Source organism: Emiliania huxleyi (assembly GCF_000372725.1).
Source record: "Emiliania huxleyi CCMP1516 unplaced genomic scaffold EMIHUscaffold_1, whole genome shotgun sequence".
In the NCBI taxonomy this organism is placed as follows: Eukaryota; Haptophyta; order Isochrysidales; family Noelaerhabdaceae; genus Emiliania; species Emiliania huxleyi.
In genome coordinates this window covers 2,153,083-2,180,198 of record NW_005202428.1, presented here as the reverse complement: position 1 = coordinate 2,180,198, position 27,116 = coordinate 2,153,083, and the positions used below count along the sequence as shown (strand labels likewise).

The 27,116-nt window shown below is 68.2% G+C and overlaps 7 protein-coding genes across 7 annotated transcripts in view; 3 read left to right on the top strand and 4 right to left on the bottom strand.

The window, feature by feature from the left end:
* Positions 1 to 513, top strand: part of EMIHUDRAFT_194585 (hypothetical protein) — a gene marked incomplete at both ends in the record, with an annotated part of 2,944 nt that extends 2,431 nt beyond the window's left edge. Inside the window, 2 exons of the mRNA XM_005794333.1 lie at positions 92 to 212; positions 336 to 513. Coding sequence (XP_005794390.1) covers positions 92 to 212; positions 336 to 513 — 299 coding nt within the window. The remainder of the gene's footprint in view (positions 1 to 91; positions 213 to 335) is intronic.
* Positions 514 to 3,382: 2,869 nt separating this feature from the next.
* EMIHUDRAFT_60912 (hypothetical protein) lies at positions 3,383 to 5,013 on the bottom strand (the record flags this gene model as incomplete). The annotated part of the gene is made up of 3 exons (XM_005794332.1): positions 3,383 to 3,658; positions 3,806 to 3,946; positions 4,042 to 5,013. The coding sequence occupies 3 exons, from the start codon at positions 5,011 to 5,013 to the stop codon at positions 3,383 to 3,385; spliced, it is 1,389 nt and encodes a 462-aa protein (XP_005794389.1).
* Positions 5,014 to 5,947: 934 nt separating this feature from the next.
* EMIHUDRAFT_447528 (hypothetical protein) lies at positions 5,948 to 8,757 on the top strand (the record flags this gene model as incomplete). Its single annotated transcript, XM_005794331.1, has 8 exons — positions 5,948 to 6,611; positions 6,770 to 6,866; positions 6,951 to 7,037; positions 7,181 to 7,304; positions 7,631 to 7,718; positions 7,800 to 7,970; positions 8,121 to 8,371; positions 8,531 to 8,757. The coding sequence occupies 8 exons, from the start codon at positions 5,948 to 5,950 to the stop codon at positions 8,627 to 8,629; spliced, it is 1,581 nt and encodes a 526-aa protein (XP_005794388.1). The 3' UTR covers positions 8,630 to 8,757.
* Positions 8,758 to 10,996: 2,239 nt separating this feature from the next.
* EMIHUDRAFT_194579 (hypothetical protein) lies at positions 10,997 to 13,926 on the top strand (the record flags this gene model as incomplete). The annotated part of the gene is made up of 4 exons (XM_005794330.1): positions 10,997 to 11,527; positions 13,005 to 13,267; positions 13,414 to 13,580; positions 13,676 to 13,926. The coding sequence occupies 4 exons, from the start codon at positions 10,997 to 10,999 to the stop codon at positions 13,924 to 13,926; spliced, it is 1,212 nt and encodes a 403-aa protein (XP_005794387.1).
* A 565-nt stretch (positions 13,927 to 14,491) lies between these two features.
* DMC1 (DMC1 DNA recombinase) lies at positions 14,492 to 16,001 on the bottom strand (the record flags this gene model as incomplete). The annotated part of the gene is made up of 2 exons (XM_005794553.1): positions 14,492 to 14,860; positions 14,997 to 16,001. 2 exons carry the CDS (start codon positions 15,999 to 16,001, stop codon positions 14,492 to 14,494), a joined length of 1,374 nt encoding a protein of 457 aa, XP_005794610.1.
* Positions 16,002 to 17,251: 1,250 nt separating this feature from the next.
* Positions 17,252 to 20,660, bottom strand: EMIHUDRAFT_194577 (hypothetical protein; the record flags this gene model as incomplete). Its single annotated transcript, XM_005794329.1, has 7 exons — positions 17,252 to 17,330; positions 17,426 to 17,767; positions 17,984 to 18,554; positions 18,810 to 19,002; positions 19,134 to 19,232; positions 19,314 to 19,382; positions 19,932 to 20,660. 7 exons carry the CDS (start codon positions 20,658 to 20,660, stop codon positions 17,252 to 17,254), a joined length of 2,082 nt encoding a protein of 693 aa, XP_005794386.1.
* Positions 20,661 to 21,101: 441 nt separating this feature from the next.
* On the bottom strand, positions 21,102 to 25,417 carry EMIHUDRAFT_194576 (hypothetical protein; the record flags this gene model as incomplete). Its single annotated transcript, XM_005794328.1, has 9 exons — positions 21,102 to 21,117; positions 21,311 to 22,182; positions 22,250 to 22,504; positions 22,561 to 22,686; positions 22,763 to 23,041; positions 23,162 to 23,440; positions 23,654 to 24,268; positions 24,443 to 24,898; positions 25,028 to 25,417. The coding sequence occupies 9 exons, from the start codon at positions 25,415 to 25,417 to the stop codon at positions 21,102 to 21,104; spliced, it is 3,288 nt and encodes a 1,095-aa protein (XP_005794385.1).
* Between the last annotated feature and the right edge of the window lie 1,699 nt (positions 25,418 to 27,116).

The window sequence follows — 27,116 nt, the reverse complement described above, 5'->3', positions numbered from 1 at the left end:
CTCCTTCTCGGCACGGCACACACACACACACACACCACGGCCAGTCCCCGCCCGCAGTCCGCCTCCCCACCTGCCTGGCTCCTCTTGCCAGGAGCGAGCATGCTGGCCGGCACGTCCACCTTCGCCACGCACTGGGCCGTCCGCACGCCAGAGGCGGTGGCGCGCAGGTATGGGCGGCGCGACAGCGGCGGCCAGGGCGACGGCGACGACTTGTACAGCCTCGCACAGACGCACCCCTCCCTGCTGCACATGGCGAACGACGACGACGACGACGACGACGACGACGACGAGGACGAGGACGAGGACGAGGAAATGGACGACGAGAGCGACGGAAGCAAGCAGAGCAGCGAGGAGGAGGAGGAGACCGAGGAGGAGACCGAGCCAAGGGAGGGCCCGCGCACACGCTCGCAGAGCCAAGGCGGAGCGCCGAGCCAGGGCGGAGCAGCCGGGACTTCCGGCATCGACTACTCGCGCTGGGACCGGCTGCAGTGCAGCGACGACGACGACGACTGATCTGTGCATTTGGGTGCCGTCCGCGCGCTGGGCTGCGCAGGGTCTCGCCCGGCGCGCGGCGAGGGTGGGGTGTGTGGGTGGGCGGGCGCGGGGGCGGGCGCGGGGGGGGGGGATGGCGGTCGCGCGCGAGCACTACGATGCGTCAATGTTGGAGACTCGGATGGGGGTTCAGCGGGTGAGATTGCCTGATTGGTCGATCGGTGGGTCAAGAGCTCCCGCGTACCTACCCTCTCTCTCGTCTGATCCACTATAGTCCGGTGCAGTACCACCACGTCTGAGCGCATACCGAGAGACTCCGAGAGAGATTTTTAGCAATACCAAACAACTCGTTGTTGTTGTTGAGACTCTTCCGCGGTTGAATCGTATTATTATTTCTTTGGCTTTCGTCTTGAATTCTTTTTCAGGGATGATCAATGACAGGGTGTACTTGTGTTAGTGCCAGTTTGCGCCAGTCCCGTGCCTACCATCAGTGCCAGCGAGCTGTCTGAGAGGTCTTGAAAAAGAATTGCAAACGCAACTTCTCAAGCGCCGGCTGCCGGAAGCACTGCCGATCGGATAGGGCTCTGCCCCATCGTCATGGACTCCAGCGAGGACGCCGAGACGTTCCAAGCGTGGCTCCGTTGGCGTCAGTTCCCGGCCGACTGCCGCGGCACGGCGGGCCGGGTGGTGTGGGCGGGCTTGCGTCCAGGCCAGGGCGGCAAGGCGGGGGAGGAGTACCCTCGGCAGTACTTTTACGCGCTCGGGCTGGGCTCGCAGATGGTGGCTCTCAAGATGTCCTTCCTTTCGGCACTCCTCTCTCCCGGCCGCGTCCTCCACTGGCCCACCTCGCACTACATCAACCCGCTGCGCTGCCCATCACGCTCGTTCGGGTGCTACTTTGCGCCGATCACCAACTGCACGCTGCCGCCCGACCTGAGGAACAACCGCAGCGGCACGCCTGCCGCGCCGGCCGAGCCGGCTGGCGCAGTCGAGGACGGCCGCAGACTCAATCGGCGGAGCCTGCGGCAGCGGCAGGGGCGGGAGCGTGAGGAGGACAGCATCCCAGAGGTGCGAGACGCTTCAAAGACGCGCTCTGGTCTCGACCTCACCCACCCCTCCTCCACGCCACTCGTCCAGGTTTGCTCGCCGCGGGGTCCCGGCGCCAGCAGAGGCCGGGGCTGGCCGGCGAGTTCCTTCTGCCGCATGCGGCCCGCGAGCGGCGCAGAGCACGGCTCGCTAGAGTTCGAAAAGGTGCTCTGGTGCACAGACACGCCGCGCCGCCGCCTCTCCCGCCTGGCCGGCTTGCGGCGCGTGCACAGCATGGCTTGGTACCACGCGCAGATCTCCGCTTTTCTCTTCCGTCCAAACGCAGAGCTGCGAGCGTTCCGCGCCGCGGTTGCGCCGACGCTCGAGCGGCGCGGCAATGCGAGCCGCTGGCCAGGGCGGCACGGCGCCTCGAGACCCCTCGAAGATCAGCCGAGATCAGCCGAGATGTAGGCGAGCGGCCCCTCTGCTCAGAGCGGCGGGACGCCTCGCGCGCGCCTGAAGCGGGAGGCGAGACATGGCCGAGATAAAGCCGAGATGAGCCGAGACATGATGACGCGCGCCTGAAGCGGGAGGCGCGGCGCGCGCCACGCGCCCTGTCATAGCCAGCCCCCGCTGGTCAGTGTCGCAACGGAAGAGGTCACTGACGAGAGAGACCGGACACTCGCAGGTGGGCGGTGACGTTCAGCTGATCGCACCCTCGCCGCAGGCGCGCGCTGCGTGGCCGACGGCGCCGACGGCGAACTTGAGCTGCGCGGCGATGCACGTGAGGCGGACGGACAAGAAGACGGAGGACCCGCGCGCGAGCGTGACGCGCGCTCCTCGCCTGCTGCGTGCGCCCACTCCTCCGCCGACGATCTTTCTCGGGCCCTTGCCTCGATAGGCGTGACTTCTCTGTCTACTCGCGCGCGTACCGCGCGTGGGCCTTTTGGGTCAGCACCGCGCCAAAGACCGGGTACCAGCGCGTGCTGCTCGGCTCCGAAGACTCGGCGAGCTCTCGCGCGGCTCCCGCCGGCCCCTCAGCCCGTGACCAATGGATTCGTCGGCCTAGGCGACCTTTGAGGCGATGCCGCCGCTGCTCGAGCCCGCGACCACCTACTTCATCCCGGCGCGCCATTTTGTGATGGACTCTTCGGCGGGCAGGGCCTTTCAAAACATCAAGCAGGGCAACTCGCGGCTGGCAGAGCTCTACGGCTTGCTCGAGGACGAGTACGAGAAGGAGGTCAAGAGGGGGCCGGCGGCGGCCGAGGCGTTTCTGCAGAGCGGCGCGCTCAAGGACGAGGGGATGGCGCTGGTGCTGCAGATTCTCCTCATGGGCGAGTGCTCGTCCTTCTTTGGCTCCCTCTCCTCCAACGTGGGCATCCTGGTGTACGACCTGCAGACCGCCCTCGCCACCCGCCGCCGCACCACGCCCTACTTTTTCGACGCCAACGGGCGCGTCTACTGCGGCTGCGGCGCCTCGTTTTGCATGCGCCTCGAAAAGCGCTCCAGTAAAGAGCCGATGCGCGCGTACACGGATATGGTGGACGCTTTCCACGGCGATAATGCGTGGGCGATCTGAGGGAGATTGCGTGCAGCTATAAGGGTATAGGAGGCGGGGGGTCTCGCGCGCGATCTCTGCGCGCGAGACACAGAGAGGGATCTCTTTGCACTTTTGCGAGTCTGCGACGGTGCGACGCCGCCGAGAGCCTAGGTACCGTAGCCGTAGAGCTCGGCTGGCTCAGCTGTCACGCTCTTGGCGCGCGCGGTGTGTAGAGTACAACTCTAGAGCCGTACACAGGGAGACGCTCCAGGGTACACCCGCGCAATTAGGGTGGATCGCTCAAATAAATCCCCGCGCAACCCCCTACACCACCCGCCTCCCTCCAATGTAGACCGCCTTGATGTTGCGATCGTCGCCGTTTGTGAGCAGCTTGTGCAGCAGGTCGCTCGGCTCCTCTGCCACGCCGCCGCGGTAGCAGCGCACGTTTGGCCCCTCGGCGGCCCACACCACCGCGTCGAAGCGCTTGCCCGCGTCGAAGCTGCCCAGACTCCCGCCAAAGCCGAGAGCGTCCGCGCCCGCCTGCGTCGCAAGGTGCAGCCCGTCCGTGTGCGAGAGGTTGTGCCGGTCGCGCAGCGTCGCCTCGTCGGCGGCGGGGTCAAAGTCGACACCGAAGCCCTCCGTCCGCGCCGCCGTCGCCCTCGCGCGCTTCGACGGCTGGCCGCTCGGGACAGGGCACTCTCGCTGAGGCGACAGCGCGCCGGCAGCGCCCACGCCGCACTGGAAGACGCATCCCTTTGCGCGGCGGAACTGGAGCGTCTTGGAGGCGAGCACGGCGTGGCGCAAGGAGACGAGCATGGCGGGCGAGTAGCCTCCCGCCACGTCGGTGCCCAGGCCGACCTTGACGCCGAGCTGCAGCATCTGGCGCACCTGCGGGGATCCGCCGGGGCGTGGTGGGCGGCGCGTCGCGGACACATCGCGGACGCGTCGCCAGCCGCGTCGTCGTCCGCAGGGGTGGGGCGCACCGGCAGCGCCTCCTTCGCGAAGAAGAAGTTCGAGGTCGGGCAGTGCGCCATCGCGCAGCCGTGCTGCAGCAGTAGCTCCGCCTCGCCCGGCTGCAGGTGCACGCAGTGCGCCATGAGCGACGGGCGCCGCAGCAGCCCGAACGCGGCAAAGGCGGCCGCGTCCGAGCGGAAGCCAGGGAAGAGGGAGGACGAGAAGGCGAGCTCGTCGCACGACTCGGAGAGGTGGCTCTGGACGAAGCAGTCGTGCTTCTCCGCCAGCGCGCCCAGCCCACGCAGCAGCTCGGCGGTGCACGTCGGCAGGAAGCGCGGCGTGATCGCAGGCGCGACGAGCGGCGGCGATCCGGCAGGCAGCCCGAGTGCGTCGTTCGCCGCCTTGGTGCGCAGCACGAAGGCCTCGGTGTCGGCGAGCGACTGCGCCGTGGTCTCGACGTACCCCTCCGGGCAGTGCCGGTCCATGCTCACCTTGCCGATCAGCGAGCGAGGACCACCCCGCTCGACGACCGCCTTGACGTACTCCTCCGAGGCGTCCAGACGGGCGGAGCCCCAGACGAGTGCCGTGGTGGTGCCGTTTCGGAGCATGTCGTCGATCGCCGCGCGGTACACCTCTCCCGCCGTCTGGGCGTTGAGCGCCGACTCTGCCGGGAAGGCGTACTTTGCCAGAAACCCGTCGTCCGCCATGAGCGGTCGGTCGATCCCCGTCCCCATGTAAGCCCACTGCGAAGCGTGGACGTGGCAGTCGATGAAGCCCGGCACGAGGAAGTCGCGCTGGCCGAGCCGAATCACGGTCACGCCCGACGCCTCCAGCGACGCCGCGGCGTCGGCGGCGCCGGCGCGGTGGACCGACTCGATCTCGCCGCTGCCAGAGACGACGACAAGCGATGGCTCGTCGAGACCTCGCACCACGTCGAGCTGCGGAGCGTCGACGATGTGGCCGAGGACGGCGTACGTGCCGGCGGGTGGGGAGAGCGCCATTTGTGTGGCTAAACCAGCACGTCCACAGGCACCGCGGCACCGACAGCGAGGGCGGCAACAGCGGGGGTGAAGGAATTCTCGGCCATCCACCTCAGAGTCAAGCCAAATTTCACAGCCACTTCGAGTATACGGGGGTGAACGGGTGTTTCGAGTTTTGGACGTGCTTCAGGTGACTCCCGCATGCTCGCGAGTGGCCCAGGTGAGGCGCAGTGGGCACAAGTAACACCGAGTTCACTCGAATTACCCTCCAGTTCCTGGCAGTTCCTGGCAGTTCCGGGAGCACAAACAAACAAATATAGGACGCCCAGCCTTGCCCTCGTGCCGCCGAGTGCATCCTATGCGAGAGAGATCCCCTGTGCCCTGTGCCCAGCCCTCTCCGCGCGGCGATGCGCCCTCCCCCCTCGCTTTTGCAAAATCCTGCAAAGGTGGGGACGTGTCTGTCCTCGACCCAGCCCTAGCTTGGGATGTCGGCTTTATTTATTTATAGACTGCGAAATGGGAAGAGGCAGACGCCCAAGGATGGGCGACGGCTAGCACCACGACAACGCTCCTCTCCTTAAATCCCTGCGTGTGCCGTGCCGTCCTCCCATCCCTCCTTTGTTCTCTGTTTTCTTTCTGTTCTTTCTTTCTTTTTCGCGCAAGATGCGCACACCAACTGGGTCACGAACAAGCAAACGGCGGACGGACGGCTTCTTGCGCTCAGCCGCAGTGGAGGGCGCCCGTACCGCCTAGCTCCGCGGACGGGCCCCACCCTTCACGTACGGATCATGTAGTCCCCACAATCGCTGTCGTGGGATCGCTTGTCATGTGAGAGAGTGCGTTGTGTTCTTGTTTCGTACACGCTTTCTTACTTGGCTCGCAACAGGAAAGAAAGTCGAAATTAGATGTACCCGGGTACCCCCTCACGGCGTCTTGGTGGCGAGCCCGCTAAAAAATGCTCTCGGCGGAGCCCCGGCTCCTCGGCTACGCCGCCTCCCTGGCCTCGCTCGGCTCAGGCTTCATTGCGGTCGGGGCACCACGGCACAACGGCAAGACGGGCGTGGTCGACATCGCTCACTCGTCCCGTTTAAAAACCTCAGCCGGACGTCTCTTTGGCGAGAATCCCGGATGCCTGTTCGGGTCGGCGGTTGCGGCGCTGGTGCAATGGCCGCGGCGAGCGGTCGTCGCGGTTGGCGAGCCGTGTCCAGAGGAACCGACGGGGAGGGTTTCTATCGTCGAGCTCGAGCTTCGCGCCGGAGGCACCGTCGTCGCGGAGAAGAACCGCGTCGTCCTGCAACCCGTGGCAGCAGGTGGCGGGTTCGGCTGCTCCCTCGCGGCGCTCGGCGAGGACCGGCTCGCCGTCGGCTCGTGTGCGGGGCAACAGGTGCTGATCTTCAGGCTCAACGCCTCGCACGCCGCGACCTCTGCGACTCCACCTCTGCAGCCGGTCAGCCGGCCATACAGCTTTGGTGCGTCGCTCGCTTTTGTGAGGCTCGGCGGCGGTGTCCCGGCCCTCGCCGTCGGCGGGCGGCGGCTGTCCTTCGGCGAGGGCACCGTCTGGCTCTTTGCCCTCAACTCCTCCGACGCCGTCGTCTCGACCGCCGCCGTGGACATGAACAGTGAGCCGCCCGCGCCGCCGCCTCGCCCCTGCTCCGCCGTCCACACGCCGCCGCCACCCTCCATCACACGCCAGCGCACCGCCTCCGCCCTCGGACCTGGGAGGGGCGCGACCGTGCCTCGGAGCCTGCTCGAAGCCCTTCTCGGGGCCTCTTACTAGGTGTCGAGGCCGCGCGGCCGATGCCGCCCCAGTCCTCGGGGCGCAGCCCTCACTTCGGCTCGTCGCTCGCCGCGATGCTCGACGCCAACTACGACGGGTGAGTCTCGGGGCGGGCCGCAGGCCGTGTCCATGTCGCAGCTCGAGCTTTCCCCCTGAGCCTTCTCGGAGCCGCCCCCTGCAGGCGCGAGGAGCTTCTCGTGGGCGTCGAAGGGATCGGCGCCGTCTTCGTCTTGGACCTGCAGTCGCCCCCTTGGGACGGGACGGGCGTGTGAGGAGTTCGGTTTTTCTCCCGCCGCCGGAGGGGTCCGCCTCCCCCCCCCCCCCCCCCCCGATTGCACGGCTGCTAACATGCTCGCGCACACCGAATCTGACACCCCCCCCTCCTCCCCCCTTCCCTGCCTCTGCCCCCAGCGGCGAGGCTTCGCCCGGGCTCGGCTCCTCGCTGGCGGAGGTGCTACCAGAGACCGACGCGGCGGCCAACCCGCTAGCCGCGCCGGCCGTCCGGACCGTTGCCGTGGGCGCTAAAGACACGCCGGTCTTTCCTGGCGGCCTCGTGCTGACGCTAGTCGCTCGGCCGCCCGCGCCTCCGACGAGCCCCGCGCCTCTCTACCCCCCGGCTGTACCCGAGGGGACGCCTACCCGACCCCCTCCGCCTCCCTCGCCGCTGCTGCCGCCGACACCGCCCTCTCCGCCGCCTCTGCCGCCGCTGCCTTCCTCGCCGCCGCCCTCGCCGCCGCCCTCGCCGCCGCCGCCGATGCTGGACGGGGAGGCGGTTCGCCAAGATTGGGCTGTCGTCGGTGCGAGACCCTAGCCGAGATGAGCCGAGTGGGGCCGAGAGATGAGCCTCGATTGGGTCGCCAGCGTGCGCGCGTCGCAGCCTCGCTGTGCGCCACCGGCCCCTCGCCCGTCGCCCGCAGAGCCGAACAGCCATTGGGCGGGGGCCTAGGCCGTACACGCCGATGGCGCCGCGTATTGCGCATATCTCACTCCCCCCCCCGCCCCTCACCCATTCCACCTCTCACCCCTCCAGGCGCGATTGCTGGCGGCGTGACTCTCCTGCTGCTGGCCTCTCTAGCCATCTGGATGACCCGGCGGCGGAAGCGGCGCTTGTCGCGGCTCGCTAACCGCGCCGCGCGGGAGAAGCGGAGACAAATAGCTCGCACGCAGTCGGCGGGCGGTAGCAGTAAGGGCAGAGGCGGCGGTCCGGGCGGTGGCGGCGGCGGCAGAGGCGGCAGCGGACGCGGCAGCAGAGGCGGCAGTAGAGGCGGCAGCCGTCGCTCTTTGTACGATCGCGTGCCGTCGTCCTCTCCGTCCGCCAAGCGGCCCGGCGGCGGCGGCAGTGGCACTCGAGGCGACGGTGCCGTCTGCGTGGCACTCGAGCTCAAGAAGCCGACGCGCACATCGCCACTCGGCGTGGAGCTCGAGGCCGACGTCGACAGGCGAGGCGTGCGCGTCGTCGCTCTCGACCCGCGAGGCGTCGGCTGCACCTCGGGACGATTGCGCGTCGGCGACGTGATCTTCGAGGTGAACGGGACCTCCGTGGTTGAGCCGAACGCGGCGGCGGCGCTTTTGCGTGGGAGCTCGCGCGTCGTCGCGATGCGAGTTTGGCGCGCGGGGCCGGCAGCGCGGCCGCCGGCGCGGCCGCCGGCGCGGCCGCCGGCGGTGGTCGGGCTCACGGCGGCGAATCTTAGGGCCTTGAACGCGCAACGACAACGGCAGGCAGCGGGGCGTGCGGCGAGCCCGGCGGCTCCCCGGCGGCAGGAGGTGGTGGCAATCAGTCCGGGGAGCCCCCAGCTCACCAAACCCGTGACGTCACTAGCCCCATTCAGTTTCAACACTAGTCACGAGCTGGACGTCTGAGCTGTGATAGATTTGTACAGGGTCTCTGAGGGCTGACAGAGATTTATTCGGGGGGGGGAGGGACCGGTGTGATACTATGCACCTGGCTGCACATTTGTACTGGGCTGGGTTATTAGGCATTGTTGGGTTGGCACTCCCATCGACCCTCATGACCTCCTGCGGTCTCTGAGATGGACACCAGTGGGTGTGGGACCAGCGACCACAGGCACAGCCGTACATGAACATGTTGTGGAGGGTTTCCGGTTTCGGGTTTGTTCGACCTCACTATCTGTCACCCTCTCGCGTATCTCGGCCAATCCGCAATCGGGACGGGAATGAAAATATCACTCTCCCGCCTTTTGCGTTTCGGTCCGGATTCGCCGACTCTCGATCCAATACATATGCCATGTAGGATGTAGCAGGGTTCCGTCCAGTGGTACGTAAAGCCGTAGGTCCAGTGTCCAGATAGGTTCCAGACGCACGCTCTCACCGCGCCAACAAGCAACATGCTCACAGGCTCCGGTTCCGTCTCATTCCCCAGCTCATTCCCCACCGTGAATATAGTCACATGCACATGTGCATGTGCATGTACATGTAGTGCCATTCGAGGTGCTCATGCTACTTGCTAGAGCCGTACTCGTGCTCATGCTGCTCGCCCCCATGCATTTGCCGCGGCAGACATCAGCGTTTCTCACCACACCACACACCACGTCGCCGTGACTGTCGTCGCTGTCTCTCTCTCCCTTCGACTCTCTGTGCTTGTGCGTCTTGGCCCGGGGTTGTGTTTTTGCGTGAACGTGCGGCCTCCGAGTCGGCGTCTGGGCGATAAAGTTTTTTTGCTCTTGTGCTTTTGCGTGAATAGCGGTGCGGCCCCCGATGCCACGGGCTTCGGCTTTCGGGTTGTAAATTTCGCAGCTGCAATTCCAACCCCTTTCCTGGCTCACAAGCCGCTAAAGATGTTCACGGGCCCCCACGGGGAGGTCTCCCGCGCATGGGGAGCCCCGGGTACTCTTTAGCTGTACTCGTCTGGGCAGGGGTTCCTCCAATTCTTCTCCTGCCGATTCGCCAGCCCGGGCCCGCCCTTGAGGACTTGAGCACTGGATAGGGTCGATTCCGCATGGTACGGGCCCGCCCTGGCGAGTAGAGGCACACGCACGCACTCTCGAGGTCTCTTGGAGCAGAGCCCCGGCGATCCCTCGAGAGAGCCAATTCCTCGGAGAGGGTACCCTGGGTACGCCGACGCGCTGCGGCACGCGCTCCGCATCCCAGTGCTCGACGCCATCACACTGATTGATTTTGTGCACTCCGCGAGCACCGACAACCCCGCCTTTGGCATGCAACAAAGATAACAAATATGTTGACCGCGCAAGATATAAAGGGTGGCTAAGGGCTCTGCCCGCAAGCAAGGCGCCCGCGTCGCAGACGCGGTACCATTGACAAATCTGCGATATACCCCCACACGAACAAATAGCAAAATCCGAATACCGTGCACGAACTGCGTGATCTGGGCCGTGCAAGCCTTCAGCTGGTGCCAAGACATCCGTAAAATTGAACCCAGAACGCCAAATCCGTGCTTTCGGAGCAACTGAGGGAAAGCCGCTGATCGAGCCCAGCGTGCCCGCGGCCGCCTCCCGCGCAGCACCGCCGCTGGGGACGACACGCTGCGGAATCGGATCGAGCCCATGCACCGGGCAAAGAAGGACGCTGCAGAAGCGGTTGGAGAGGCAGCCGGCTTCTGCCGTCACAACGAGTCCCAGCGCTGGTTGGACATGCGCGTCGGCTCGCCCGAGGACTGCTATCGCGACCCTCCCGTCGTGCCGCAGCCTCCGACGAGCTCTGCAACCGAGGAGAGTGAGGGTGCGCCTCCCCTCACTGCTGGCCTGGCTGCGCACCGCCCCACAAAGCACCCCCTCGAGCATCTCTACAAGTACAAGTGCAAGGGCGACCTTCTCCAAGTCGTCAACGCGCCCGGCGGCTCCGGCAAGACTTTAGCCTTGGCCACCCTCCTTGCGGAGCAGGTGGAGATCCGCTCTCGGTCGGCAACGTGGCAGCTAGTCGAGGGACTTGGTAGTTGTGACCCCCCTGAGTGAGGACCGGAGAGAGAGAGCTTTTGTGGTGTTGGTGTACGCAATAACGGGACAGGGTAGCCGTTCTCTCCAGCTCCCTTCTGGCTCTTAGCATGAGTTGCGCCCTGTGTCCGACCCCTTTTGCGCAGCAACACCTTAAAACTTTCAGGCCCTCCAAATTCGGGTCGGAGCGTAGCGGAGTGGGCCCCGAGTTTGAAAAAGGCGACGGACGCTTGCGTCCTAGCCTCCAACAACGCCTCCCCGGCGCCGAGAGGGCCCCCGGAGGGATGCACAACCGACCCAAGCCAGGGGTATTCCCGCGATGCGATTGACAGCGGCCGCTGCGCTCGCGGCGCTCGTGGTGTACGCGGTCGCGTTCCTCCACGGCAGGCTCGCCGCAGCGGCCTCCGCCTCCGCCTGCTCCGCGTGCACCGCCTCCAGCCCGGCCGACGCCCGGGCACTCGCCGATGCCGCGGCGCTCGCACAGCTCGTGCCGCACACTGAGCAGCGCATGGTGCAGTGCCTGCTGCGCAAGCGTGCGACCCGCGCAGCCGTGCGGTCCCGCCTCGGCGCGTGTGTCGACGAGGCCGAGCGCGGCGGACCCGGCTGGACCCCGTCCGACACGGCACCAGGCATGGTGGGAGCGTCCGAGGCGCCGGCCGAGGGCATGCGCCATGCAGAGGGCACGGCCGCACGTGTCCGTATGGCTGGCCGGACGCGGCTGGATGAGCCCCCGCCGCTGCAGGCTCTGACCGCGGCGCCCAGGGCAGCCGCCGTCGCGGCCCCAGAGGCGGGCCCTGGCGTCGCGCTGCGAGCTGCCGTTGACGTCGCCCGCAGGAACGAGGAACTGCTGGTGTCGTCTCCGGCAGCAGCGGCGGCGGTGGCGGCGGCGGCGGCGGCGGCGGAGGCGGAGGCGGAGGCGTTTGTAACGGCCGCCACTGCTGCCGCCTCCCGCGGCCACCAGTTGCTGACCCTGTCGTGCCGCGGCAACGGCCTTCTCCTCGCGCCAGACAGCAGCCAGCCGGACGGAGAGAGCGGCGTCTGGCTCGGCTGCACCGGCACGCTGCCGAGCGAGGGCGGCGAGGGCGGCGAGGGCGGCGAGGGCGGCGAGGGCGGCGCAGGTGGCGCGGGCGGAGAGCGCGTCTTCCCACCGCCGACGGCACTGCGCGATGTGCTGTTTGCGCGTGAGGAGCTCGGAGCAGGAGCAGGAGCAGGAGCAGGAGGAGGCGGCGGCGGCGGCGGCGGCGGCAGGAGCGGCGGCAGGAGCGGCGGCGCGCGAGCCGCGCTGCGCAGTGTGGCGAGCGGTCGCTACTTGCAGGTGGTGCCACGTTCAGAGTCGCCCGCGTGGGTCGTCCGTCTCTGGTCGGCTTCGGTTGGCGCTGCGGAGGAGTTCGAGGTGCGCCGGACACTGACAGAGGCAGACGGGGAGGGAGACGGGGAGGGAGACGGGGAGGGAGACGGGGGAGGGAGACGGGCACACGGGCACACACAGCACACACTCGCGCACTCACTGACTCACTGACTCATTCGCTACTGCTGGCACTCGCTGACTCATTCGCTACACACCCACTCGCTCTCTCTCTCTCTCTCTCTCTCTCTCTCTCTCTCTCTCTCTCTCTCTCTCTCTCTCTCTCTCTCTCTCTCTCTCTCTCTCGTCCAAGTTTGAGCCGCACGCCCCCCTCCTACCCAAGCCCCACCCGAGTGCAGGTGCGCCTGCGACGCAACGGTACGTATCTGCGCAACCCGCAGTGCAGATGCCACCTCAACCTGCGCGGCGCAAACTTGCTGCGGGGCCACGCCGAGTCGGGCCGCCCGGCCGGCGCAGTGCCGACGGCGAGGCTGCAGCTCCTAGATACCAGCTCTCCGGATCGGGGGGAGCAGAGAGTGCGCAGAGGCCCGACTGGGCACCCGAGGACGCGCGTCCGTGCTGCCGTGCTCCATCGCACACACACGCTCGAGCCAGCGGGGCCCCGCAGCCCGCGTGCCCACGCGAGGCCAAGAACACCACCCGCGTGCTTCCTGCCGCAGGATGCAGCTCCGCCCCCTCAGCCTCGCTGACGTGCGGAGGGCGCTCGAGCGCGAGGCCGCGGCCGACGCCGCCGCGCGGGCGTTGACGCACGCGTCGCTCCTCCGCGTGTCGAGCCTCGCCGCCTCCAACGAGGTCCCCCCCCCCCCACCACCACCACCACCACCACCCCACCCCTCCCGGCGGAGGGTTCACATCCCATCCCGCCCCGACACGCCGCCCCCTTGCTTGCATCAGCCCCAGGTGCAGCGAGCTCGAGGGTCGCAGGCCCAGTCGCCTTCACTCGCAGCGTGCCTGCCGACAGGCCCGCGTGGTCTCGTACGGCTTGTACGGCTCGAGCGAGCGCTACACGGTCGGCGTGATCCGCAACGCCCAGCTCGCCCCCGACGTGTACCCGGGGTGGAGGGTGCGGGTCTACCACGACGACTCGGTGCCGCAGCCGGTGCTGGCGGCGCTGGCGGCGCTGCGCGTGGAGCTGGTGCGGATGGGCCAGGGCTCGGGCATGGGGGGCGGCATCGGGGGCATGTTCTGGCGCTTCCTCGTCGCCTCCGACCCGGCGGTGGACCGGTACATTATTCGCGACTCGGACTCGCGGCTCAACCCGAGAGAGAGGCGCCCTCCGCCTTGCCCGCGACTTCCCCTGCCCGCGACTCCCCGGTGTCTCCCCCACACGCCCTTCCCTACCAACCACCCCGCAACCCCCCCTCCGGCAGGCTGGCGGTGGAGGAGTGGGTCGGCAGCGGCAAGAGGGTCCACTCGCTGCGCGACCACCCCAACCACGACCGACCGCTCAACGGCGGCATGTGGGGCGGCGTCAACGGGGCGGTGCCGGACATGGAGGCGCTGGTGCGGGGCTGGTCCAACCGGGACAAGTACATGGGTGAGAGAGACCGCCCTCCTCCCTTCCTCCCCTCTCTCTCGCCACCCCCGGCGCGAGCGGCGCCGCCTCACCGCGCCCGCATCCCGGTGGTACAGGCGATCTAGACTTTCTCAACGAGAAAGTCTGGCCGGGCGTGCAGGCGTCGCAGCTCTCGCACGACGCGTACACGTGCGAAAAGTACGCGGGCTCGCGCCCCTTCCCGACGCGCCGGCCCGCAGATTTCCAGCACGTTGGGCAGGTCTTCCTTGGGGACGGAAGGCCGCGCAGGGCCGACATCGACAGCTTCATGCTGCAGGCGGTGGCGCCGCTCGCGTGCCGCGGCGAGAAGTCGTGGACAAGCGGGTGACGCGCCGCGCGGGTTCGTACGTGTGCGGACGAGTCTCATTTGAGCCGCGGTTGGGGAGAGCGGAGATCGCGCTCCCTGGTATCTTGAGAGAGGAAGGAGTCAGGAGACAGGAGAGAGCTGCTGTGTGCACGAGACGCACACCATATTTCTGTGGCTGGTCCGCCTCGTTTCTCCGACCTCGAGTCGAGTCATCACGAGTGGACGGTGCGCGAGTCCGCCGCGCGTGTGATACAGCATACCGCCCGGGGCCCGGCGGGGGGACACAGACTGATTCACACGAGGCTCGAGGGTCGACGAGACGAATACCCCGCGGGGGGCCTCCCCCGCGACACGCGACACACCGCCCCGATATACGTAGAGCCGCGAGTGACTTCAGTCCTCACCGGAGCGCGGAGACATAGTTTGGCGGTCCGCGCAGGCCGCAGGCCGCAGCACGCCCCTGCACGCGTGTGAGCGCACCATAGACAGCGCAAAGCCCTCGCTCCGCACACAGAGAGTCTCCCGCCTTGCGCATTTGGTATGATCGCGTGGCGCTTCACCCGCCGTGCATGACGCCGTGATGCGATCACTGAGCGACGTCCATGATGCCGCCGGCCGAGAGCTCGAAGGTGGCTTCGCCAAGGGCATGCTTGCACGACTTGTCGATGCGGGCAATGCGCTGTTCGCCGCGGCCCTTGCGCAGGTAGAGGCGAAGGTTGACCAGGTGGGCGAGAACATGTCCGCCAACAGCCTTCTTGGCGTCGTTCGTGAAAGTGCACCCGGGATCCGCGCACATCTGGTTTGTCAAGACAACCGCGATGTTGAATTCTTGCGCCATCCGCTTGATCGAGTAGAGGATCTGGGAGAGCTTCTGCTGCCGTGCCGAGAGCTCGCCTCGTCCCTGGTACTCGTTCCGCAGCACACTCATGACGGAGTCGACGATGACGAGCGACACCTACGCGGCGCGGAGGGCAGTGGGGCACTGGCCTGGCCCCCCGGCCGACACGCCCTCTCGCCTGCTGCTCGGCGATCATCCGCTTGGCCTCTTTGAAGGCAGGCTCGAAGTTGTCCTCGTTGTAGATGTTGTGCACGAAGACGTTCTCGTCGGCCAGATCGCGATCTACGCCGAACCGGTCGGCAATCTCTGCGAGTCGCTCGTCCGAGAAGGCGTTTTCAGAGTCCAGGTAGAGGACCGCACCGTTGCCGCCGCCCTGCGAGCGGCGCGACGCCCGGAGATGTGGAGGGAGGCGGGGGGAGGGGGCACGAGGCGTGGCGCGTGCCTGCTCTTGCGCCATGAGGCTCGTCACCGCGAGCGTCATCGCGAGCTGCGTCTTTCCGGTGCGGAACTCGCCCACGATCTCCGTGACGACGCCCGTCTCGATGCCGCCCTTGAGAAGGTTGTCCAGCTCCGTGCTGCCGGTCGTAATGTGGAAGACGTCCGACTGCCGCTTCTCCCGCACCGCGCGGGCCGACTGGAAGCCCAGCCTTCTGCAGACCTTCCCGGCGCTGTCCTGCGCCTTGAGCACCTTGGCCTCGGATAGGCCCTTGATCCGCTCGAGGTGCCGTGCGGAGGTCATCAAGATTGAGTCGGCCGTGTGGTAGCCCGCCTCCTGGAACTTCTTGATGTCGCCTCGCTGGATCCCGACGGACTCGAGCGTGTCGATCGGCGACCAGATCGTCTCGTCGCTTGCGCCGGGGTTGTGCGCGGGCGTCTGCAGCTGGTCGGCGCGGACGGTGGTTGCCATTGTGTCTCTGCGCCGAAAGGGTCGGTGGAGCGTCGGTCGTCGGCACGCGGCCGACGGGCCGGCGTGGGTGGGAAGAGGGGAGAGCCTCGAGGGTGGGGAGTGTGTTTGTGCGGTGGTGGCGGCGGTGGTGGTGCGGGCGTTGGTTTGTGGACGTCTCTTTGGAACAGAGCCGGTCTCGACCTTCTGTGGAGAGCGTCTAGTTGCCGGGGGACGCGAATTCTTCTTGTCCAGGAAGATAGAAGAAAACGTACCTCCGGCCCAGGGTCGTGTGCGTTGACAGTTTCCCAGCAGACCTCGAGCGTCACCGACACGAGGCTGCCGTGAGGGACCGCCCGCAGGCGCATTTAACATACCGCGAGTCGGTGCCCGGTGCCGCGAGCGCAGGCGGTTCCCGCAAGGTCGGACCTTTTAAGACAGCATTGTAGATCTTTGGGCGAGGGTGGTGGCGTCCCCGTCGGGTCTCGGGAGAGCAGGGCTGTCTGTGCAGTGCCCCAGTGGCCAGTGCGCAGTGGTGGCTCTGACCTGTTGAGAGTGTTCGGTCAGAGCGGTGTTCCCCGTCCCTGCTCCCAACTGTCTCCCATCCCTCCCCCTTGGCGCTTGGGTTGTCTGTTTTCTTTATTTTTCTCTTCTGCTAGTACTTTTTGTGTGCTTACACCCACTACACTGTAGGGGGTACCCGAGCCATGTACTCTATGTAATTGTTGCCCCATCCCCCCGGGGGGATGCGCAGGGCTCTGTACCCGCGGGGAAAGCCGTACCGATCGCCGCCGCCGCCGCCGCCGCCGCCACAGAGAGTCCCTTCTCACGCATCCGCGCACTCCACCTCCTCTTCCGAATCGGAGACGACAATGTCGTCGTCGTCGTCGTCGTCGTCGAAGATGCGGCGCTGTGGCTGGTCCTCCGCCGCCGCGTGCGGCGCAGCTTCACCTTCGCCTGCCGCGCTTCTCGACGCCGCAACCAATCGCGAGGACAAGGGCATGTCGTCGTCCTCGGAGTCGTCGTCTTGGCGCGGCGAGGGCTGCGGCTGCGGCGGTCGCGACTGTGGCGATGACTGTGGCGGCGGTGGCGACTGCGGCTGCGGCCGCGGCCCCTTCACCGGTCGCGAGGACAAGGGCAGATCGTCTTCCTCCGAGTCGTCGTCGTGCAGCGATTTTGGCGGCGGCTGTGATGGCGGCGGCTGTGGCTGCGACGGCGCCGGCGCCTCCTCCTCCTCCTCCTCCGGCTCCGATGGCGGCGGCGGCTGTGGCTGCGGCGGCGGCGGCGCCTCCTCCTCCTCCTCCGTCGGCTGCGATGGCGGCGGCGGCTGTGGCTGCGGCGGCGCCGGCGCCTCCTCCTCCTCCTTCGGCTGCGATGGCGGCGGCGGCTGTGGCTGCGGCGGCGCCGGCGCCTCCTCCTCCTCCTTCGGCTGCGATGGCGGCGGCGGCTGTGGCTGCGGCGGCGCCGGCGCCTCCTCCTCCTCCTTCGGCTGCGATGGCGGCGGCGGCTGTGGCTGCGGCGGCGCCTCCTCCTCCTCCTCCTTCGGCTGCGATGGCGGCGGCGGCTGTGGCTGCGGCGGCGCCGGCGCCTCCTCCTCCTTTTCCTCCTCCGAGTCGTCGTCATCATCAAGGAAGATGCGGCGCTGTGGTTGCCACTGCGGCACCGTGGCCACGGTGCCGGAGTCCGTGGAAAGTGTGGCGGGTTCTGGCACAGGAGGCGGCGGTGGAGCAGCGGGAGGCTGCGGCATCTGCGACGGCGCTGCTTCCGGCAGCGCTGGGGGGGGCGCCGCCTCGCGCGACGACGCCGTGCCCGCGCCGCCCCACACCGCGCTCGAGCGGCGAGAGAGCGGCAAGTCGTCCTCCGAGGAAGAGTCCTCGCCGTCGCCAGGAGGCGGCACAGCGGTCGGCGCGAGCGGCGGCGGCGGCGGCGTCGTGACCGGCTCGGCGATGGGAGGAGGGGGCACCGACAAGGCCCCATCGCACGGTTGGTTGGTTGTCGTGGTGGGTGAGAGGTCGCCGCTCGACCGCTTCGGCCTCGGCCGCTGGAGAGGTGATGCCGGCCGCTTCAGCCCCGCAGCCCGAACGCCCGCCTCCTCCTCCTGCACAGCCGCCTCGAGCGCCACGCCCGGCTGGCCGAGGAGACTAGCGCCAAGCGCTGCAGCGGCGCCCTGTCCCAGCGGCGAGGGTGGCGGGAGGTTCGATCGCAGCGGCGACGGGGTCGCGGGCGGCTCCACGGGTGGCGGGGTGGCTGGAGGCGGCGACGGCGACCTCTGCGGCTCCGAGGGAGGCGGCGATGTCCGAGGAAGGGGCGGCGAAGCAGCCCCCGCAGTCGCCTCGTCCGCATCATTGCTCGCGGACTCGACGCTGTCGCGCCGGCTCATAGCCGTGCCCTCGCCGGGAGGAGCAGCCGCCGCCTCCTGCAGCCAGCGCCACCGCTCCTTGGCGAGCTGCACGGTCTCGCGCGTGCCATCGGAGTAAAGAAGCTGGTGCCTCCCGTTGGACTTGGAGCAGATGACCTGCGCTGCGTACCACGAGGCGTCCAGCGGCCAGTAAACCTCGATCGATCGGCCGACGACCTCTTCGCCCACGACGGCCGGCCCGGAGTTGCGCCTGGTGAGCGCCTCGCTGAGCTGCCGCGCGCGCTTTGCGCCGCGGAGCCGCAGCCGCACCTGCGCGTACTCGAGGCCCTCCACGAGGCTCCCGGCCGGCTGCGACCGTGGCCGCTGCTCCGGCGGCGGCTGGTCGGGCGCGGGCCCAGCTGCGCCCGTCGTCGAAGACGTCCAGCGGGAGGCGCTGCCCTCCGACCAGCTGTCGTTGTGGCCGAGGCGGTGCACCGCCGTGCGCGCGCGCTTGGCAAAGATGGCGTGCCCCTCATCGACATCGCATTCGCCCCAGCCGCGAGAGGGCAGGCGAGCCTTGGCCTGGTGCGCTGAGGCTGCCCCCACCTCCGCCTCCACCGCCACCGCGGCCGCCTTCGATTGAGCCGCCTCTGCCACCGCGATGGTGTGTTCACCCCGTCCGGTCGGCTTGGCCGCTCCTCTCAGCAGCTGGCCCAACTGATCAGGTGAAACACCGATGTTGCCGTGCGATGGCGGCGGCGGCGGCGGCAGCGGCGACGGCGCCCTGGGCCTTGGCGGCCTCAACGGCGTGGCAGAGCGCCCGGCGTCGTTGGTGTGGCTCGCACGATCGGGCAGTCTCGCCGACGCCGCAGGCTCGAACCCCATGAACCTTCCCGAGTGGGAGTGCCGGCGCTGCAGCTGAGACGGCTGGGGCTCCTCCTCGGCGCCTGCCTGGAGCTTCCGCTCCTCCGCCTCCGCCTTCTTCCGCCGCGCCCGCTCCACCCATCCCTGGATCTTGGTGACACCCGCCTGGAACTTCTGCGGCAAGCGGCTCATGTCCGTGACTGAGCGTGCGCACTGGAGCGCCGCCAAGCCGAGGAGCGAAGGCACGCCTGTAGCGAAAATTGCGCAGCCTGATGGGACTTTCGCTACCAGTCAACGAGATGCACTAGAGGGGGCGTGCCATCCCGCTCGCACTTGAGCGCGATGAGCGCGCTCCGCCACAGCAACTCCTCTTGCCCCGTGGCGTCGACAGCCTGCGCAATGGCCTGGCGCGGCCGCGGCTGCGGCCTGGCTCGGCCGCTGGCTCGCTGCGGCCGTGGCTCGGCGAGCCGCCGCTGCTCTGACACCTGCTGCAGCTGGTGCCGTTGCGCCATCTGCGACCGTTCCCGCTTCTGCTGTGCGAGCAGCTGCTGCGCCTCGTGTGCTTGCTGCCAGTGGAGCTGCCGCTGCTGCTGCCGCGCCTGCTGCTGTTGCTGTACCACACCTCCGCTCGACGACGCGCCGCCCTGCTGCCGCTGCTGCTGCCGCGCCTGCTGCTGTTGCTGTACCACACCTCCGCTCGACGACGCGCCGCCCTGCTGCCGCTGCTGCTGCCGCGCCTGCTGCTGTTGCTGTACCACACCTCCGCTCGACGACGCGCCGCCCTGCTGCCGCTGCTGCTGCCGTGCCAGCTGCTGTTGCTGTACCACACCTCCGCTCGACGACGCGCCGCCCTGCTGCCGCTGCTGCTGCCGCGCCTGCTGCTGTTGCTGTACCACACCTCCGCTCGACGACGTGCCGCCCTGCTGCCGCTGCTGCTGCCGGAGCTGCTGCACCTGCCGTGCCCACGCCTGGTGCTGGTGCTGGAGCTGCTGCGGCGACGGCAAGGATAACTGCGGCGACGGCAGCTGCGGTGGCGGCGGCAGCTGCTGCGGCGGCAACTGCTGCGGCGGCAGCGGCATCAGCGGTTGCGACGGCGTTTGCACCAGTGGCGGCGGCATCCCGCTGCGGCCCCCCGAATCGTGCCGCGCATTCCGCTGCGAGGCCGCCGCCCCCTGCAGTGCGCGCGCCACCTGCTGCACGCCGAGCAAGCACCACTCGAGCCGGTGCGAGGGCTGCCTCAGCAACGCAGGCACACTCTCGTGCAAGTGGTGCGTGAGGAGCTGCGCGAAGAGTGCGGGCGGCAGCCAGCCCGAGGTGAAGCACTCCGTGTACGCCTCGACAGCGCGCTCGGAAAAGCCGGGCAGCGTCATCAGCGCCTCACAGCTGCGGGCGGCCCCCTCTTGGAGCGTGCCGTCGGGCCGTGTCGGCGCCGCGAGCGTTAGCTGGCGCCGGATGTGCATGAGCAAGTTGGGCACGTTCAGTCCCCTCGCGCCCTCTTTAGCCGCGGGCAGCTGGCTGATCAGCCGCTCGAGGACCTTGTTTAAGGCCTTGCCGTGCTCGGCCAGGGCGCTCTGTAGCGCGGACGGCTCGTACACGCCCACTCGCAACGCCGCAGCACTGGCCGCCAATCTGCTCGGCGCAAGGATCCGGCGGTCGACAGCTTTCCAGATCTCCTCCTCGAAGGTCCTCGCCGCCGGCACCGCCTTCTCGCACAGCTCGACCTCGTCTCTCGCCTCGCAACGGTTGTGGTGGAACGACGCAGTGATCAGCGCGATCAGCCGGGCCCGCCTCACCGTGCGCAACTCGAGGATGCTCCGCTTCTGCGCCCGCATTTGCGCCTCGCTCGCCTTCTCCGCCGCGCGCTCCGCCGCCCGGTGCTGCTCCTGCGCCGCCCGCGCTAGTGCCGCCTCCTCGCCCGCCTCGCGCCGCCGCCGCGCCAAATCCTCCGCCCCGCGCAGTAAGCTTTCCCGCTCCTCCTGCGTGGCACGCCGCGCCTCCTCCTTGCGTTGCACATGCGCCCTCGCCTAGTCTCGGACGATGTCGGGTGATCTCGGCTGATCTCGCCACCTCCTCGCGCCGCGCCCTCGCCTCCGCGTGTAGCGTCTGAAGTTGCCGCGAAAACTCCTGCCGCCGCGCCTCCTCGGCGGCCGCCCTCTTGCGGCGCGCCTGCTCGTCCGCGTGAAGCGCGCGCTCGAGCCTCTCCCTCGCGTCGGCCGCCCGACTCACGCGCGCAATCACCGAGTCGAGCACGGCCGCCACCTGCGCCTCGGCCCTCACCTCTCGGGCAACCTGCGCGACCAGCCCCCGCACCACTTTCGCCACCTCGCGTGAGGCCGACGCGGATGCGCGCCCGGGCGACGTGTCGGCGGCCGCCCTCGGCTGCCGCTCCGCGACGTACGCGTAGTCGTCCTCCTCCTCGTCCGTGCCCTCCTCGCCCTGCCCGGCCTCCCACTCCTCGTCCGTCCCCTCCTCGCCGCTCGACGCGACGTCCTCCAGCGCCGCGTCAAGGTCGACCATCCCGAGCCGGCGCGTCCGCTTCGGCTGCCGCTTGGCGTATTCGGGGCCGGCCGCCTCGGGCGGCGGCTGCGCTTGCAGCAGCTTGCTCCAGAAGTCGGGGTCGTCGAGGTCGAGCCGCGCCTCGCCGGCGTTGGCGACGAAGGACGCCTTCGAGAAGAGGCTGTCGCCGTCGCCGGCGGCGGCGCTGTCGTGCCGCACCAAAGTACCGCCGGCGAGGATCTGCTCGATGTCGCTCTCGTCGAATCGCTGGAAGTCCTCGCCGCGCTCGTCGCTCAGAAAGATGTCGCGCGCCCCGGCGCGCAGCAGCCGCTCCAGCTCCGCCGCATCCCGAGGCCCCTTGTCGCCGCCCTCGCTGTCCCGCAGCCAGCAGCCCGCCTCGCTGCTGCCGCCCTGCTGCCGAAGCGCGCGCTCGAGGCCCAGCTTGCGGTTGGCGCTCTGCACGAGCTCCGCCTCGTACGTGTTGCGCGCCACGAGCCGAAACACGCGCACGCGCTTGGTCTGGCCGATCCGGTGCGAGCGAGCCATCGCCTGCACGTCATTCTGCGGGTTCCAGTCGCTGTCGAAGAGGACGACCGTGTCGGCGGCGGTCAGGTTGATGCCCACGCCGCCGGCGCGCGTCGAGAGGAGGAAGACGAAGCAGTCCGAGGCAGGGTCGGAGAAGCGGTCGATGGCTGCCTGCCGCAAGGCGGCCTTGGTGGTGCCGTCGAGCCGCTCGTGAGCGTGGCCGCGCCAGGCGAGGAAGTCCTGCACGTGGTCCAGCGTCGTCGTGAACTGCGAGAAGATGAGCACGCGGTGGCCCTCCGCTTTCAGCTTTGGGAGCAGCTTGTCGAGAAGCACCTGGGGGCGGTGGCTCACGTCGGCGGTGGCTCATGCGCTGTGTCGTCCAGCGTGTGTGTTGGCGCACCAGCTTGCCCGACGACGAGAGCAGCGCCTGCTGCAGCGCCTCGCCATCGGCCACGCCGCGCGTCTGCTCCGCCTCCACGCCCTTGATGAGCCACGGGTGGTTGCAGCACTTGCGCAGCTCCATATAGATGTTGTTGAGCGACGGCAGCGAAGCGCGGCTCGCGCCCTTGCCGGCAAGCAGCTCGCGCTTCCCCTCGAGGATCGCGCGGTAGACCCGCTTCTGCGCGAGTGTGAGCTCGACCCACACGATCGTCTCCTATTGGCGAGCAGTGGACTGTCACGCTGGTGGCATCCTGTCACGCTCCGCTCGACCCGACGGTGGCTCTCCTCCAGCGGCGCGAGGCCCTCCTCGACGTCCGCCTTGCGCCGCCGCAGCAGGAGCGGCGCAACCTTCGCGTGCAGCGCCTCGACCTGCGCCGCGTCGGTGAGGGCGCCGTACTCGCCCAAAAAGGCGGGGAGGGACGCGAAACCCTGCGGGTCCAGGAAATTGAGCAGCGCCTACGTCTCGGCCAACCTCGGCTGGTCTCGCGCATCCTCGTGCCGCCTCACGCGGGTCCGCGCCGAGCCGCGCCCACAGCTCCGTCGTCGTGTTCTGGAGGGGCGTGCCCGTGAGCAAGTGCATGTGGTCGACGGAGACGGCGCGCAGCAGCTTGGCAACGGACGAGGCCGGGTTCTTGAGCCGGTGCGCCTCGTCCACCACCATGTACGCCCAGCTTATCTGCTTGAAGCCGAGCGAGAAGTCGTCGCGCAACGTCTCGTACGACACCACCAGCACGTCGAACTTGAGCGGTGCCTACGTCTCGGCGCCAATCTCGGGTCACCTCGGCTGATCTCGCGCCCTCCCGTCGCGTCGAGAAAGAAACGCAGCCTCGTTGGTCGCCGGGGGAGAGCTCGACTCGCCAGCGGCTCTCACGGGCCGCGCGACGACAGGAGGGGCGCCGAGCAGCGCCGGCGGGACCGATGGGAGCACCGTGACGGAGCGCGGCGCCGAGGACGAAGCGGCGGCCACCGAGGCTGGGTGCGCCTTCGTGCAGCGGCGCTGCAGGCAAGGCTGACGCAGAGTCCCGACGCCCCCGAACTTGGGCATGTCGAGGCAGAAGCGGCACTCGCCGCAGTTTGGCGCCACGCACGCCTCGCACTCGCCGCACCGCATCTTCTTCTTCCGCCGCACGAGCGCCTCGCCGCCGCCGCCCTGCAGGCCCGCGAGGACAGGGGCGGAGTGTGTGCCGCGGACGGGCACGGCCACATGCACGCCAACAGGGACAGCGGCGGCTGATGACAGCATGGCAGCGTGAGGCGGCGGCGGTGGCGGTAGGGTCAGCTGCGGCGGCGCGCCCCCCTCGCTCGCCGCTGGCACGGCAGCGGCGGCGAGGTCGGCGAGGTCAAAGAGTGTCGGCCGCTCCACCTCCGCCTCCACCTCCGACTCCGACGACTCGTCTCCCGTTACCTCTCCCGGCAGCGCTGGGGGGGGCGCCGCCTCGCGCGACAACGCCGCACCCGCGCCGCCCCACACCGCGCTCGAGCGGCGAGAAAGCGGCGAGTCGTCGTCCGGCTGGTGCGGCGGCGAGTGCTGCTGCGCCGTCACCCACTCCTGCCTCCGGATGGTCGCGAGGTCGCTCGAGCACGCGCAGCGGCAGAGCTCGCACCTCGCCCGTCTCGCCGCCGGACCGTCCTCCGGCGTCGGGTCCGACCCCGCCCCGTGCGCCGCCTCCTCGCTGCGCGGCGGCGCGGCCTGGCCCGGCTGCGGAGCCGGCCCGGTCAGCAGCTCCGCCTCCGCCGCCCGCGCCTGCTCGCCGCCCGCAAGACGGCTGCAGCCGCGGCACTCGCCGCAAGCCGCCGTCCGCGCGCACTCGTCGCACTTGCCGCACCGCCGCAGCAGCCCCGAGAGGCGCTTGGGCGGCCGGCGTCCCGAGGTCGGCGGTCCCGGCTCGGAGCAGCGCCACGCGTGCTGCCGCATCACCGCGCGCGACTCGCGGTCCCCGTGGTAGAGCAGCGCGGTGAGGCCGGTCCACCGCTCCACCTGGGGGCGTCAGCACGGTGGGGCTGAGGGGGCTCGGCCTCGTGCGGTGTACTCAAGCGCGTGAGCAAGGAGCTACGAACGCAGTGAGCACGGCTTGAGTACAGTGGAGCCGCCCGATGCGTGCCCTGGGAGTTTGCAGAAGGGATGTGTGTGTGTGTGTTGTTCAGCACCCACCTCGCGCTGCCAGTGCTCCAGCGTCGAGAGAGGCGCGACCACGAGGAAGGGGCCTTGCACGCCGAGGCGGCGCAGCTCGCCGAGCAGCGCTACGCTCTGCGCCGTCTTGCCGAGACCCATCTCGTCCGCCAGCAGCACGTTGCGCCGCGCGTGCCACGAGTAGAGAAGCCAGTTGACGCCCTCGAGCTGGTACTCCCTCAGCCGGCCGCCAGGCAGGGAGGGCGCCGCCAGCTTCTGGTACGCCCAGCTGCCGCGGTCGGGCGGACCTCTCGTCGCGGCGGTGGCGGCGCGCGCGGCAGCCTCGCGCTGCCGAAGCTGCTCCACCGCGCCCCACTCTGACGCCAGCGCAGAGGCGTCCTCCCAGGTGGCCGCGCTGTGAGGCAGGCCGCGCCACTTGACGAGAAACTGCGATGGCGCGCCGTGGGGGCTCACCTCCTCAGAGAGCACCGCCTCGACCTGCTCAAAGTCGTCCGGGTACGGGCGCGCGGAGCTGGCGGAGGAGGAGGCGGCGGCGGAGCCGGAGGCGGCAGACGAGGCGGCGGCGGAGGCGGCAGCGGCGCGCCGCTCCTGGAGGTAACGTGATACCCGTCGTATATTGTTCTCGTTCTGGAGGAGCGCCTCTCGCGGCACCCACTGGCAGTGGATGTGCGCGAGACCAGTCCACTTGACCAGCAGCGTGTCCTCCTCCTCCCGCCAAGCGTGCACCTTTTCAATCGCGCCGGGAACGAACCCCGGCCCGGGCCACGATCCGGGGGCCAGCCGCGGCTCGCCGCTGCGATCCCACTCCCAATCGTCTCGTCCATCCACCCACGCGCCGTCGGCAATGCCGTCCCACGAGACGTACATCCGTACGAAGCCACCCTCGGCCGCTTCTTCCGCCGCCGACACCACGCCCGTGCGAGCTTCCGCCATGTCCGTCGTCGTCGCATACCAGACGCGTACGCGCGAGCCCCTTGGGTGGTGGCTAGATACCATGTGGCGTTCCATGTTGTCGCTGAAGCTTTGCCGGCCCCCAGGCGGTTGACTGGCTGGCCCCCAGGCGGTTGACTGGCTGAAAGCGCGGCGCTCTCTCGCGTTTTACGAAAAAGATTTGTTACCAAGAACCTTCTCTCACAGCACACTGGCACGAAAAAGATTTGCCAGCCGCGCAGGAACACTAGTGCGCCCTCTCGAGGTTCTTGAGGCGGATATCCTTTGGCCGCGTTGGGTAGCGAGGATTGGTGTGACGCGATCCACGCAGGCGTGTTTTCTGGCGGCCGACCGTCAGTGCACGGAGTTGCCCCTTCTCCGACTGCCGACTGCCCTGGCTATAGTGCGCCCTGGATGTGAGGTTAATGACTGCACTCCAAGTGCTCCAAGCGCACAGTGGCACTACACAGGTACGCCAACAATATCCATGCGACTGACAACTGCAACTCTACGCTGGGGACGAACACCTGCCTGCCTGGGAAGGTTACGGCCTTCTTTCTGCCTGCCCCAACACAACTAACGCTGAGAACTACTGGGAGAACTGGATCAATGTGTCCTGGCCGCCCTTGAGTCGCTACTTCATCGGCGAGGCGGGCGGGCATGGTCTAGCGACCACCGCCGCGGGCCAACCCACCCACCCGTTTTGGGGATGCAAAAGAGCAGGCCGTCTCGCTCTTCTGGACCTCTTCGGAACGGTCTCTCCCCCCTGAACTTGTGCCGGAATGCTTCCAGAACAAGTGCGTCAGATCCAACGAAGTACTGCTTGAGCGTGCAGCACAGACTGGAATTCCCAGCGACATGCAGCCTGCTGCCGGGAACGTCTTCCGCGCCAATGGTGCGTCTACAACCAATTTCGACAGGCTCGCCCTCTGCATGCTTCGGCCGACGCAGTTTAGCATCTTTGAGAAGGTGACGAACTTTAATGAGATCAGCAAGCTTTGGAAGAGCATCCCCCGCGTTCCCTTCAACAACTGGGCGTGCCACGAATTCAAGGACACAGCCATCTGGGCCACAGCCATCTGGGCGCCGGCGACCATCAACTACATTAAAGCAGGAAAGACGCCGGCGCAGGCTGCGATCATGTTCGACGACGGCGTGCGCGGCGCCTACCAGGTCGCCGAGAGCTACCGCAAAGCGACTAGCATCCCGCTGCCCGTCGTGGTCGGGAACCAGGAGGGACAGCTGCGGGACTCCAAGACGCCGATGTTCAGATGCGCTGAAGACCACTTTCCAGGGGGCTTTGAGGTGGGCACCCCGTTCAACACTTCCATCGGCGCCCCCCTGAGCGGCAGTGAGCGTGGAGCATGTTCAAGCAACCCTTCGCGCCCCGATTCTGGTGAGACTCGGAGTCAACTCAACCCAGATCGACACCAAAATGTGTTCAATACGAGGGAGGTGTGCACCTGCGCCAATGATCTTGTTCTTTGTCTGAGTGTTTCCGCTCTAGCGTTCTCGCCGTGTTCCAGAGAGTGCGCCCTGTATGAGGACCTGTCTACTGCTCTGAGAGAGAGAGAGACGGTGACTGTACAGACGGAATGAGTCATGCACCATGGTTGTGAACCACCTAGGTACGTAGTGTGCCCGTATGAGTACCTGTCTACTGCTGAGAGAATGAGTCAATGATTGAATGAGTCATGGCATAGGTAGTGTGCCGATTAGACATTAGTGTGAGAGTGAAACACACGTGTGTTATCGAAATTACACA